This window comes from Rutilus rutilus (genome assembly GCF_951802725.1).
Source record: "Rutilus rutilus genome assembly, chromosome: 11".
In the NCBI taxonomy this organism is placed as follows: Eukaryota; Metazoa; Chordata; class Actinopteri; order Cypriniformes; family Leuciscidae; genus Rutilus; species Rutilus rutilus.
The window spans coordinates 38,299,166-38,314,491 of record NC_140216.1 but is presented as its reverse complement, the minus strand read 5'-3'; the positions used below and the strand labels follow the sequence as shown (position 1 = coordinate 38,314,491).

Below are 15,326 nucleotides of genomic sequence, written 5' to 3'. Positions count from 1 at the left end.
TTTTTTTACTGCTCGGGTCGGACTCTGGCTTATTTAGCTTCTCTCCTTTCATTGTGCCCATAATATATGTGCAGAGCACACGTCACATAGTGTGTATGAAATATTGTTATATTTATTATATTATAAATATTATACATCGCCTAAGCAACACAAACGCAATACGCACGCATTAACAGGTGACAGTTGGAGGGAGAAGTTGGATTATTTTTTCTTTATTAACATTATTTAAAATTAGCCAGTTGGCGAAGAGTTCTTCATTTTTGAACATTGTTCTTCAGTTACTTAAAAGCAAAGAAAGGTAGACCGTTTATTTACTTATTTTTGCGGTTGGATCCCGTAGCGCTATATTCTCTACTGCAGTGGTTCCCAATTCCAGTCCTCGTGACCCACTGCTCTGCACATTTTGTATGTCTCTCTTATCTGACACACTCAGTTCAGTTCATGGAGTCTCTCCTAATGAGCTGATGATCTGGTTCAGGTGTGTTAAATAAGGGAGACATACAAAATGTGCAGAGCAGTGGGTCACGAGGACTGGAATTGGGAACCACTGCTCTACTGCATGCTTATGCTTCTCTCTAATGGACAGTCTGTTCAATATTTGTGGGAATGATTGGGTATGATGTTCCAGGCCTATAATAAAAGTTTACATTTAAGTAGCGTGTGACGTGCGTGTTTGCGTGTAGCAGAGACTGCACGCATCAGAGAGCGCACCACAGAGAGAGCTTAAAGTGATACTGATGTTGGTCTCGGGTCGGGTCGGGTTCGGGCTGAAAAATTGCAGCCGTTGTCGGGCTGGGGCCGGGTAGGGCTTGAACACCACGGGCCAGGGCATTAGGGCTGGAGTTTTTGGCCCGTGCAGGGCTCTACTCTGTAATAGCCTTCCTGGTAATTTTCGGGGCTCAGACACACTATCCCAATTTAAATCTAGACTAAAGACACAACTCTTTAACTAAGCATTCACATAATTAATCTCATAACTTTGAACTCTAGTTATATCAGATCAAATGCACATTGTTATCTTTTGCTTGAAATTTGTTATAAACTGCAGCTACACTAATTATTTTCCATTTGCTTTCCTGTTTCTATCACAGGATACCCATCCCAATGTAACTGGAGATTACACCAGCTCCAGTTTGGATCCAGCTTCTTATGAAGATTTCAGATGACCCAGCACCTATGAAGAGATGACGCTAAATCCTGCGAGGACTTCAGATGATGCCAACTTTGAATCAACATATGGTGGTTTTCCACTGCATGGTACGGCTCGGTACGGCACGGCTTGGCTCGGTTTGCTTTTCCACTGCAGTTTAGTACCGCTTCAAAGTTGGTGGGGTAATAGACTGTCACTGATCATTATAGTTGCTGAAAAACTTTTTCATTCCTGGTCGTGTGCTCCTCAGCTACCAACGAGAGGAACTTCTGCACCTCGTCTACTGACCACGATTCAGTCATTTCTTTTTTCAAGTTTCTTTTTTCAGTTCAGTTCAGTTCAGTTCGAGTTTATTTATCCCTTAGGAAATTGGTTTTGCACAGGTGCTGCACATCACAAAAAAACACTCACATAACAAACACTCACATAATTAACACTCATGATTTACAGATTATTTAACATTAGAATAGCAGTTGGTATGAATGAGTTCTTAAACCTCCTTGTTCTCCCTCCCATTACTCTATATCTACGTCCTGATGGAAGAATAACAAACTCTTTGTGTAATGGGTGTGTTGGGCAATTGATTATCGCAAAGGCTTTTTTGACAACACGTCCTTTAAAAATGTCCTGGGGCAGTATCTGCTGAACTCCAATCACTTTCGAAGCAGTTTTTATCAGTTTGGTTATTCTGTTTCTGTTGGACAGGCTAATACAATCAAACCATACAATGTCACAATAAGAAATTACGGATTCAATAAAACTCCGATAAAACAGTGTCATTAATACTGAGCGTACTTTAAAAGAGTTCATTTTTCTTAAGAAAAACATACGCTGCTGAACCTTTTTACAAATGGCGTCTGTGTTAGCATTAAAATTTAATTTATTATCAATAACTGTACCCAGATAACGATATTCATCCACAAACTCAATAGCTCTTCCATTTATGACAGTAGGAGAGACTGAAATAGCAGATTTTCCAAAATCTATGATCATGTCTTTGGTCTTTGATATATTTAGATTTAGGTTACATTTTGCACACCAGGAGACAAAGTCCTCCACCACTGGGCCATGAGATGTCTCCTCATTTACAAGAAGACTCACAATCACAGTATCATCCGCGAACTTTAACATATACCTATTGTCAAATGTGCTCCTACAATCATTAGTATACAAAATGATTGTACACACCCTTGAGGCGAGCCAATAGAAGAACATAATTTGGAAGAAAGCAGACTGTTGACTCTCACACACTGGGTTCTATTTGATAAAAAATTCACGATCCACCCTACTAGATTAAGATCAAGGTTAAATAATCAAACTAATTTTTCGGCTAATACATGTGGCTTGATTGTGTTGAATGCAGATGAGAAATCAATAAAAGCTAGCCGTGCCCTTGTTTTTGGAGTCTCAAGATGTTGGGCTACTAAATGTACAAGAGTGGTTATGGCATCCTCAACCCCCCTCCCTGCTCTGTACGCAAACTGGAGAGGATCTAAATTATCTTCTACATACTTCAATATCTCTATTCTCACAATTTTTTCCATTAGAATTTTTCCATTTTCCATTTTTCAAGCAAGTCGTCTAAAAAATTGTGCGAACAAATAAAACAAATAATAGTCAGCTGTTGCTCTCTGACCAATCAGTGATCTGTGGTGTTTTCACGTCACATTTTAGTATCGGTACGGCACGCTTGGAACCTCAACAGAGGTGGTGCCATTTAAAGCGAGTCGAAGGGAGCCGTACCATGCAGTTGGAAAAGCGCCACAAAGCGAGCCGTACCAAGCCGTACCGTACCATGCAGTGGAAAACCGCCAAAAGCGAGCCATACTGAACCGTACCATGCAGTGGAAAAGCGCCAATACACAACTGCCAAATTTTCCATATTTTCCATATACTGTAATCAATATGATCATAACATATAATCAATGTTTTAACATGCTCATTGCTTAACTGAATATACAATTTGGTGCTTTTCCACGCAAACACGCACGATTTGTACTATATTAAAACTGTACATTTCCGCCATATGGACATTACACAGTCACATCTGATAACAGAAAAACATTTTCTGTAAAGTTGTTTTGAAATGGTATGTATTATGAAAAGCATTGTACAAATAAATGTGAAATGAATATGAAAGGGTACACACAGAAATGATGTGGCCCGGTAGAAATTGGGGTTGGCACCACTGATTTAGTTGATATCCAGACTTGCAATAAGCAGCATAATGTACTGTTAAGCCCCGATCACACCTAACGCGTTTGTCAGGTTTGAAAATGCGAGGTGCACAGCACTTACCATCACACAGAACGAGCAGTACGCTGCGTTTTTTATGTTGCTAGGCAACCACTGAAACAGCTGTCCTGTCAGTCAAAGTAAACGTCAAATCAGCCTTTTATTAACTTTATTTACTTTCTGTTAACATTGTGGTAGTTACGGTTCGTGGGGTGGGCGATATAGCCTCAACATTATATCACGATATTCCAAGAATATTTGCGATGATGATATTTATGACGATATAGACGAAAATATTAGGGCTGGGTAAAAAATATTGATTTCTCGATTTTAATCGATTCTCATTTTTTACGAACCGACATCGATTCTTAAATCCCAAGTATCGATTATTCATCCTGTTTTCAGTTGATGAATGAATGTAACATGTAGCAATGTAGCATCCCAGCCATATCCAGACTCTTCGTCTCTAAAAGCCAATAATCATCTGGAACAGAGGAACCATGTTCAACAGCAAACTCATAAACCACATGTGTTTGTAAAACAGCTTATCACCTTCCCAACATCTCTAAGTAATAACGAGGCTCATCTCTGTTTTGTCTGAGGCAATTTTGCAACAGAGATTTGTCTCTTCTTTTTACACTTGGTACTTTTCCTGACCTGTGGGTAAAACTCATGTTTTAACCAAAACGCAGATGATCATACATCAATGTCAGAACTGCTACAACTATAAACTATCTGGTGTATCAGTGTGTGTGAGTCTCAGAGAGATGATTTACCTCAGTATCTCCAGTTTACAGTGAGGATCCTTCAGTACAGCAGAGAGCTGATTCACTCTTGACACTCTAGGTTTATTTCCAGTCAGATTCAGTTCTCTCAGGTGTGAGGGATTTGATCTCAGAGCCGAAGCCAGAGCAGCAAAACCTTTATCTGTGACACCACACTTAATCATCCTGTAGAAAACAATGACACACTTCAGTCTCTCAGTTCAGGATATACAGCTCCGATAAGCAGGAATTTCAGTGAGACTCAATTCACAACATGATTAACAGGTCCAGTCTAAGATGAGACCAGCTTATACATGGTGCTTGAGGAGGTTTATTTTAATATCATTATATATTCGATCTTTACATTTTTATGAGTACCACAAAATCCTCAACACATATGCACGTTTATTATTATCTTTTTTATTGACCATTGATTCTTATATTACTGTAATTGTGGAAAATTGTGTTTAATCTGCCCTATATTAATTTTTCTTGTTTTCTATTAAAAATAACAGAACATGAATCTATCAATTTGCCACTTCTATAATTCAAAGGGACATCAAAAACCACAAATCAATTTACTCTACAATCAGCTGCTGGGTCATTATTTAATATAACAAATTTACTCCACACGATGTAACTCCCATTTCTGTCTCAGTCATTCACTCTGATAAGCAGTTTAAATTGGTTCATTGACATAGTGTCACGGACAGTGGCAAATCAAGTTGAAACAGGATCTAATCGCAGCAGTCTTCAGTTTATTTTAACAAAACTCAACATTACGCAACATTAACAGGCAGCTGAACAGAACAAAATACAGGGCTTAAATACACAGGGCAAACAAAGGAGCTAATGAGATAATTAACTAGACACACCTGAACAGAATACTCAATCAATTAGTAACCAAGGAAACAAACAGGCAGGGAATGGAGGAGAACAGAAACACTTAACAGCAAAACACTAGAACAGAACAGGAAAGCTAAATCAAACACGATTCAAAACCGTGAAAAAATGTTGCCACTGGACTGTAAAAAAATATATTTTCATAATTTATCACAAGTTTTCACAAATCTTTTGCCAAAACAGCTTAGTTGTTGATAATGTTATTCAGATAACATAATATTTTAAGTTTTTGTTGAATAAACTAATCACTTTTTTTGTATCAACTCAACAAAAAAAAGTTAAGACAACCAGGCTAGGCTACTTTAAGTTAAACTAACAAATCATTTTTACAGTGTGATTGTGTCTTTAATAATTTCTGTGCATGATGTTAAAGTCCCCATGTGGTGAAAATTAAGCTTTTAATGTTGTTTATATGTCTATGTAGTGTTTTTAATATGATTTAAGACCAACCATGTGCAACACCATTGCTGCGTATTTTCTCCTTAAAACTGCAGTGAGCCAAAGACAGTCTCAAAAATGTAGAACATTTTTTAGAAAAGGGGCCTAGTGACGACCCTGGTACCGGCAGCATGAGAGAAGTGCTGATATGCAAGAAAAAGTGAGTGTACACTACAGCTTAAAATATAGAAGTGCTGCTACTGTGTATCAGTGCGTACCGGTCCACTTCGAGAACAAAACACCTTATTATCACCTTCACAACATCTATAGATTATCCTACATCCTTGTCGGAGCTATAACCATAAACTATTATGTTAAACTATTTGTGAGTATCAGTGTGTGTGACTTACCTCAGTTTCTCCAGTTTACAGTGAGGATCTTTCAGTACATCAGAGAGCAGATTCACTCCTGAGTCTCCTAGTTTATTTCCAGACAGATTCAGGTCTCTCAGGTGTGAGGGGTTTGATCTCAGAGCTGAGGCCAGAGCAACACAACCCTCATCTGTGATTCCACAATCCCACAACCTGTAGAGATTAAAAACATGCATATGATGAAGATGAACTGACACTAGTTAAATTAATTTAGAAAATGTGTAAACTACAAATATAAGAGAGTAAATGATGAAAGAATTTTTGTGTGAACTATTACTTTAAAGGAACCGTATGTAAGATTGTGGCCAAAACTGGTACTGCAGTCACTTTCAAATTACTGTAGAGCGGTGTATCCCCCCTTTTTTATCTAACAGGGTTATTTGGGTATTTGACAGCTTGGAGTGAGAGAGGCTTGAAAATTCACAATGATTGTAATTTACTTTCTATTACAGTGAATATATATATATTTTTTTTTTTAATGGAACAAATAGGGGGTGGGGCCCCTTGGAGATAACTGGCTCCAGGGCCTTTGCCAGTGATAATCCACCCCTGCTGACAGTAATGGGATTTGGTGAAAATGTCCTCCTTTTGTTATTTTGATAAGAAAGAATGTGCTAAAAGTATAAATGTGATCATGTTTTATCAGTGAAGTGATTGTTGTCAGTGTGACTTACTGAACTGATCTGGATTCTTTAACCAACGGCAGCAGCTTCTGAAGAACTTCATCTGCTGTACTTTGTGCTCCAATGAATGGTTTTAGATTAAAAACATCCATATTCTGCTCTGATGTCAGCAACATATAAACCAGAGCTGACCACTGTGAAGATGAGAGTTTGTGTATTCCAGTTCTCAGATTATTTTGCATCTCCTGCATCAGTGAATCATCCCCCAGTTCATTCAGACAGTGGAACAGATTGATGGATCTCTCTGGAGAGCGATTCTTCCTGATCTTCTGCATGATGTACTGAACAGTTTCCTCTTTGTTGTAGGAGCAGCTTCCAGTCTGTGTCAGTAGTTCTCGTAAGAGAGTCTGATTGGACTCCAATGAGAGACCAAGAAGGAACCGTAGGAAAAGGTCCAGATGTCCATTCTTACTCTGTAAAGCCTCATCCACAGCTCTCTGATGCAGCTTAGACACTGACTTCATCCAGTTTACTTTAGAAAATAAACCTTGTTTGGTTTTGCCAAACACATTTCTGTTCTTCTTTGTACAGGAGATGTGAGCATATAGAGCTGCTAGATGTTCCTGGATGCTCAGATGAACAAAGCAGAAGACTTTCCCCATATACAAGCCCAACTCCTCTCTGAAGATCTGAGTGCACAATCCCGAGTAAACTGATGCTTCTGTCACATCAATGCCACACTCTCTCAGGTCTTCCTCATAGAAGATCAGGTTGCCTTTCACAAGCTGCTGGAAAGCCAGTTTCCCCAGTTTGAGAATCATGTCTTCTTCATCTTTCACTCTCTTCTCATAGTCCTTCTCATGTTTGATGTTGGTCTGAATGATCAGGAAGTGTGTGTACATCTGAGTGAGAGTCTTGGGAATCTCTCCTCTCTCTGATTTCCTCAACATCTCCTCTAGGACAGTGGCTGAGATCCAGCAGAACACTGGTATGTGGCACATGATGTGGAGGCTCCTCGAGGACTTCAGGTGTGTGATGACTGTATTGGCCAGACTCTGATCACTGATTCTCTTCCTGAAGTATTCCTCCTTCTGTGTGTCACTGAAGCCTCGTACCTCTGTCACTCGATGGACACACTCAGAGGGGACGAGATCGGCTGCTGCTGGTCTGGAGGTGATCCAGATGAGAGCAGAGGGAAGCAGATTCCCCTCAATGAGGTTCACCAGCAGCTCGTCCACTAAGGCTGATTCAGATATATTACACAGTTTCACTTCGCTCTTAAAGTTCAGAGACAGACGACACTCATCCAGACCATCAAAGATGAACAACACTTTATATTCATCACTGGATATTTCCATTTCTGTTGTTTCAGGGAAAAACACATGAAGAAGATCTGAAAGACTGCGTATTTTGTCCTTCATCAAGTTGAGCTCTCTGAAAGGAAGTGGAAATATGAGCTGGACGTCCTGATTCTCTTTCTCTTCAGCCCAGTCCACTATGAACTTCTGCACAGAGACTGTTTTCCCAATGCCAGCAACTCCCTTTGTCAGCACAGTTCTGATGGGTTTGTCTTGTCCAGGTAAAGGTCTAAAGATGTCACTGCATTTGATCGGTGTGTCCTCTGTTTCTGCTCTCCTGGATTGAATCTCAATCTGTCTCACCTCATGCTCTTTATTGATCTCTCCACTTTCACTCTCTGTGATGTAGAGCTCTGTGTAGATCTCATTCAGGAGTGCTGGGTTTCGCTGCTTTGCTGTTCCTTCACACAGACACTGAAACTTCTTCAGCAGATTTGATTTGAATCTGCTCTGGGCCAGTCGAGAGCCATGACTGAAAGAATAAAATAATAGAAAAAAATTACAACAAATGAAAGAAAATGTGGTTGTAAAATAAATGAACACTGGTCAGTCAAATAATTACACAATATTACACAAGCAACAGTGTATCAATTTATAATTATAAATATAATTTATATATCAATATCAATTTCATGATTTGATTTGGTTTTCAATTTGACTATGAATTCATTTTGGAAATATTTTAGGTACATGGTAACACTTGTTTCATTTGTTAACATTAGTTAACTAGTAATAATGAACAAACTAAATGCAATACTTCTACAACGTTTATTTTAGTTAATTTCAGCATTTACTAATTTATTTTTAAGAGCAAATGTTGAAAAAATGTATAGCGGCACAATAAAAACAATCCAAAACTGCTTAAGGAGCTGAGTGCAGGAATAACTTCTATGAGATACCAATCCTTGCAGCTTGCATCTTATTTTATTTTGTACGGGTTTGCACGGTCAACACAATATGTGCTCCAGCAGCACTCACACCTATTCTTCCATACTAACACATACACACAACAGGTGTCTTAAACCCACTAAATTAATGACACTCCCCTTCTAGCATTGGTCACATGAATTTCACATTACTGTGCTCCTACAGGATATTACCAGAATTGAAAAGGTATTAACTAAAGTTTCAAATTCAAGTTATATTTACTTTCTGTAAGATTGAAAATAATCAAAAGATATTTGAAAATGACCAAAGACATTTGCTTTACCTGTTACAAAGTTTTTACCCCAGTTTATTTTTATGTTTGTTCAATAAATATACTGTCATCAAAATTTTCATTTTAAAAATACAGAAACAAAATTATTTTAAAAACTAAAAGATTCTTGAGACTTTTGTCTCAAAATATATTTAATAATTTTAGCAATTCTCAATTGCTCCATAAATCTAAAACATTTTAAAAACATAAAATATTAGATCAAATTAGCACAGAATCAACTTTGCCGCGATCAAGTCAAGGATCAGCCAAATTTCCACGTCCATCATCAAAAGCGTTTATGAAAAAAAGTGCTGAGCTGAATTTGTGCATCTAGTGGTTTAAAAGAGAATAAAGTCAAATGCGCCTTTTACCCTGGTGTGACTTTAGACCTGTTGTAACCTATATAATTTAGATTTATTCTGTATAATATTAAATTAAATGTCTAATACTTCCATTTAAGATGAGGCAGCTCAGAGTGTGCGGGAGAGCCCACTGAGCATCAGCCAAATCAGATGGTTAAACTGGCTGACAGTGAATGAATATGCTAGAGTGTGATAAGAAAGACAGACTGAGACATTAAATTATTTAATTGGAAGAGTAATTATAACAACATAAATTGATTTAGCTATATTAAATCTTAGCTATATTTAGCTATATTTAGCTATATTAGCTATATTCTCTATATTAAGATAATAATGCCTCAGAGTCAAAACTCTTTATAGTGCCTTTTTTGGTTTGGGCCACTGCACCTCAAAATGTCTGTGCACAGCCCTGAGTGGGTAGTAATATACTAGAAATGAACAGTTTTCTACCATCTTGCAGATAACGTTTCTTTAGTCATTTGGCAGTCCTGCAGCCTGAACCCCAGTAGGAAATCCACCCTTACAGATTCCAACATAATAATAATAATCAATTTTTTTATACAAACATTTAAATTGCTCATAAAACAGGTTTAATGAACCCACGCATATAAATTAAACTTCCTGATAAAGTTACCACTGGACAGATAACATATTAGGTCAGGTTAAAATACAACTATATTAGCCTGGATGCCAGCTGATTTTAGCCCCGCCCACATATTTTTTAGGTCGGGAAGTTCGGTCTGGACTTGATCCGTTGTGGAGCTATTATGCTCGAACCAGAGCTGTACGGACCAATCAAATTGTCAGGGCGGGCTTTATACGATGATGGACAGATGATCAACAGTAACGTAATCATCAACGTCACCAAAGAGCGCTTGGGTTTGAATTCCTTTACAATGATGACTGCCGCTGGAGAATTGAGATTTCACGAGTTCAAACTTACAAATAAGTCAGATAAAATAAATGCATATTTGGTGTGCTGTCTGAGGAGAGGGCTCCGGGCTCGATATTCGACGAGTATTTCTGTATTTTCAAAATACATAAAATTCTTTTTGCCAGTCAACCTCTTTATCAGGTAGCCTACTGATTTTGTGCATCAACTAGTTCAGACATTCACTAGCTCAGCATTGGATCAGCGATTTCTTTTGGAATAAGGTGAGAATGTCATGATCAATTCTACTTGTTGATTAAAGTTAAAATAGTGCATTATTCACTTCAGTTAACATGAAAGAATATAAGAGCACAGACAAGTGGGAAAATAGCGTTAGCCAATCAGTCTTGACCGGTTGTTGATTTTTATCAACTAGCTTGTCAAATGTGTTTAAAGCATTACTGCATGTTATGGCTGGGTGATATGACACTATATATTATAGTGATGATATAAAGTGTGAATTGATGGAACTTTTTCTAAATCGTTTACATAGATGGGCCTATGGGGTAGGCAAATTCATCCGTGCAGCTTTTAGTGGGTAGGAATTATTGGAATGTTGGAGTGGAAAAACAAACACTGATGATGAATGATACACCACAAAAATCTTCAGCTTTTACTTTTATTGTACATAAAAAATAATAATAAAAAAGGGGTAAATAGTGTCAAATGAATCTAAATTAATTCTAATTTTAAATTTTAGATACACTTTCTAATTTTAATAAACTTATAGAAACACATAAACTTTACATAAAATAAACATAAAATTACTTAAAAAGCATTGGACTACCTGCAAAAAAAAAAAAAGATTTTGAGATTTTGGTCATATAGCCCATCCATATGCTTTGCTAGATAGCAGAAAAGGTTCCCACAGTTTTACATATAGTATGAATTTTTTAATAGTGTTCACCACAAGTAATAGACTATATTGTAACCAGAAATAAGTATATAAATGGCTGCTATTTTGCATAAGTTTATTTGTAATTGCCAGAAAGAAAGAATGACAGAGAGTGCAGAGATGAGGTTAGGAATGAAAAGTCAGTAGGCCTATGTAGTTTCTTCAATCACTGTGACCTATACCTGCACTGAATGGCCAATTTCACATGTATTTTGTGTATTTTCAAAATACAAAATACTGTATTTGTATTTAAATACATTTTTTCACACAGTATTTTGTATTTGTATTTTAAATACATTTCCATGTATTTATGCCCATCTCTGGCTACAACTATATATAATATAGTGCACATATTTTAGCAAAATTATCCTCTCTAGTTCTCTTTTCTCTGGCTTACTAATAAACTATGATCACTGGATAACTTTCTTGATGTCAATGTAACATTACATAGTTCATAAGCTGACATCTTTCCATGGTTTAAGTGAGGAGTAATTGACAACGGTCCGTTGAATTATTAGAAAAATAATGCACACCTGTGGTGGTAATGCGGCCACGACGCAACGCGGAGTATCTAGATAGTTTCTTTATATCTATCTATAAATGTTGTACCTGAGATCAGTTGATGTTTGTCTTCCCTCAAATTCTATTATGTTGTTCATAGACTGGTCACTCTTCATGGACACACAGCTGGACTGCACTGGGTTTGATCTCTCACTGTGGAATCGGCTTTAAAATAGAGACAAAAGAATAGAGATAATAAAATAGAGACAAGAATTAAAATGGTTGATTTCACATGTAGATCATCCTTACATAAATTATCTATCTATCTATCTATCTATCTATCTATCTATCTATCTATCTATCTATCTATCTGTCTGTCTGTCTGTCTGTCTGTCTGTCTGTCTGTCTATCTATCTATCTATCTATCCATCCATCCATCCATCCATCCATCCATCCATCCATCCATCCATCCATCCATGTTGTACCTGAGATCAGTTGATGTGTGACTTTCCTTAAATTGTACTATGTTGTCCATAGAATGGTCACTCTTCATGGACACACAGCTGGACTCTGGTGAGTTTAATCTCTCACTGTAGAATCGGCTTTAAAATAGAGACAAAAGAATACAGGTAATAAAACAAGAATTAAAATGGTTGATTTCACATGTAGATCATCCTTACATAAATTATATATCTATCTATCCATCCATCCATCCATGTTGTACCTGAGATCAGTTGATGTGTGTCTTCCCTTAAATTGTACTATGTTGTCCATAGAATGGTCACTCTTCATGGACACACAGCTGGACTCCAGTGAGTTTGATCTTTGCCTACGGAAACAACATTAATAGAACAGAGACAAGAATTTTAGAGAATAATTTTTCATTTTACATGTAAATAAACCTCACGTAGAGTATCTATCTAGAAAGAAAGAAATGTTGAACCTCAGATCAGTTGATGTGTGTCTGCCCTTAAATGTTGTTGGCTTGTCCATAGGCTGGTCACTCTTCAGGGAAACACAACTGGACTCTGGTGAGTTTGATCTCTCACTGTGAAATGAAATTTAATAGAACAAAGATAATAGAATAGAGGCAAGAATTCATGTAGTTGATTACATGCACATAAACCTCACATGGAGAAAGGTTGAAAATTGTTAATTTGTTAATAAGGATAATGTTACCCAGTGTACAGAGACACTCTGGATCCTAGCTATATCAGCATAAGAATATGAGAAGGCCACTCAGAACACCTTAACCATTGCAAACAACCAGAACCACTCTGTTATGTGACATACAATGCAACATTTTCTATAACATAATGATCATATGAAGACTTTGATGTAGCCTATACCTGCATCCTGAAGAAGATTCTCCATCGCTGAATGTTTCTTTTTCCTCCATGATACGTCAAATCTTCATGGAGCTGCAGTCACACTGACATACAAAAACAATTTAAAATATTTTACGGAACAGTGAACAGTGTACCAAAACATTTATCTAAACAAAACGTGACAAACAGTTTTGGACTACAAAACATCATACCAAACTTCAACTTCAAGACAAGTTATTCATTATTTCTTCATTTTGTAGATGGAAAAAAGTGTATTATGAAGAAATATAAAAATAACATTGAAGTTTCAAATTGTCTTGCTATCCCTCTTTTGTTCCACTAAGTATGTTAGTGGTGAACGCATTACTTTAAAGTGACTGAGACAGAAGGTCTGACGTGATATTAATGTTTTTAAAACTTCTCACAAGGGCATGTGATCAAACGATAATACTAGTGCTAATATTTCTGAAACCCTGTAAAAATTGCTTTAAAAACTATGAATGTTTAGAAGACTTTTCACAACCTTAAAACCCCTATGGGGTAGCCTATTGTAACATCATCTTAATTACATCAATTATATCAAAGCGTGAGACTTTTCAGACTTTTACACAACTTTACAGAAGTGAACACATACTTGTTTTGGTTATCCAAATAGGCCTATAACCTACTTATTTTCTTTCCGCGTCTACGTTAAGGGTTTAGTATCGAGTCAGAAATACTGTTTCAGACAAACTGACAAACAAAAGTATTACATTTCTAATTACAATTTAAACTGTAACTTACTTTAATATTTTTCCCAAATTGTTTGCTGCTTAAAAAAGACTAAATGTATTGTATTTGTTTTAATTAAAATGCTTCAAATGAAAGTAATAAATGCAAGATAAGGGCTGTTTATTTATTTAAAATTATTTATTTTTATTTTCTGAAATTAAATATTTCAGTAAATTTGATGAACAAAATAAATGCATGTACAAAATTAAAACAGATGTTTGTTTCAACCCATCTCACCTGATGTTACCTTCACCCTGGCGAGGAAGGTTGTAGCTCTCTTTATACCTGACAATGTCACAGAATATATAATTTAGACTGAAATTACCTAAATTATGTCTACATTTAAGACATGAAGCAAAAAAAACAAAAAACATCAGATTACGTTTCAACACTCCCTATCTAAATATGTTCATTTAAAATTTTGTCGGTTACCTTATTGTTTTTAGAACATCGGGGTGATTAAATATAGGCTAATTGTCCCCAACAGATCTTTAAAATATAATTTATGTACCTATATGTCACAACAAAAAGCCAAATTTCTTTAAGAACTTCATGTTTACTTTTTCTTTTAAATACTTCAAGAAAGCAGTTCATGGTTACCTAAGTTAATGAGGAAGTAACTAATGCAGCTCACCTGACTAATGCTCACCTGTTTACCACAGGTTTCAAACATGTTAATGGTTTCCCATCGAGTGATTCCAACCATTGAAATTCCTGCATCGGCAACCAGATTTGTTTTTTAATATATACTATTAAAGACTTTTTTTCCGATTTAAAAAATCTTATTACGTCTTGGTGTAAAATGGCACACAGCAAAACTCAGAAAATTCTTTCACTTCTGGCAGCAAAAGTCGCCAAACCCGTTTGAAGAGAAATATCCAGCACATCCTCCAGTTCTTAAACACTTTGTTTATGAGAGAGAGAGACACTAGTTATCTCACTAGTTTTGATAATCCTTAATCATAAAGTAATGTTCAAGTAGGCCTATGTTTTATACTTTATGTAGAAAGTATACTAATGTCAATGTACTAAAATTATACTTGTAAGTGTAATATTTAAATACTGCTTGGGACTAAATTGGCCCACTTTTTTAGTATATAAAAACATACATTTAAGTGTACTATAAGTGTAACGGAAGTAAACTTTAAGTGCACAAGTTCACAACGTTTCTCATTTGTACTGCAAGGGCCTAATAGTAGTTTACTATTTAGCAGTAATTTTTTTTTGTTTATGAAAGTACACTTTGAAGTATACTCTCAGTAAACTACTAGTTTAATAGTTTTATACTGTATACTTGTAAGTTTTCTTTAAGTGAACATAACATGCTTATGGTTTACTATTTATATTGTGGCGCTGACACTGTTTAGGCTATTCTCTGTTATAAATACTAGTGCAAAATGCCCGTGCAAAATCAGTTTTTGTGTGTGTTTTTAGTAATTGTTGGTTTGGTGTGTTTGAGTGCTCATTGTTACAATTGTAACAATCTTACCTTAAATTA

General features: G+C 36.3%; 1 protein-coding gene across 1 annotated transcript in view; it reads right to left on the bottom strand.

Annotated features, from left to right (window-relative positions):
- LOC311300159 (uncharacterized protein) overlaps positions 1-15,326 on the bottom strand; it is a 44,260-nt gene that overhangs the window by 5,004 nt on the left and 23,930 nt on the right. The window contains exons 6-14 of the mRNA XM_084424292.1: positions 14,076-14,113; positions 13,079-13,115; positions 12,673-12,777; positions 12,454-12,558; positions 12,215-12,331; positions 11,838-11,954; positions 6,536-8,314; positions 5,841-6,014; positions 4,162-4,335 (exon numbers count right to left, since the gene is read on the bottom strand). Coding sequence (XP_084280418.1) covers positions 4,162-4,335; positions 5,841-6,014; positions 6,536-8,314; positions 11,838-11,954; positions 12,215-12,331; positions 12,454-12,558; positions 12,673-12,777; positions 13,079-13,115; positions 14,076-14,113 — 2,646 coding nt within the window. The remainder of the gene's footprint in view (positions 1-4,161; positions 4,336-5,840; positions 6,015-6,535; positions 8,315-11,837; positions 11,955-12,214; positions 12,332-12,453; positions 12,559-12,672; positions 12,778-13,078; positions 13,116-14,075; positions 14,114-15,326) is intronic.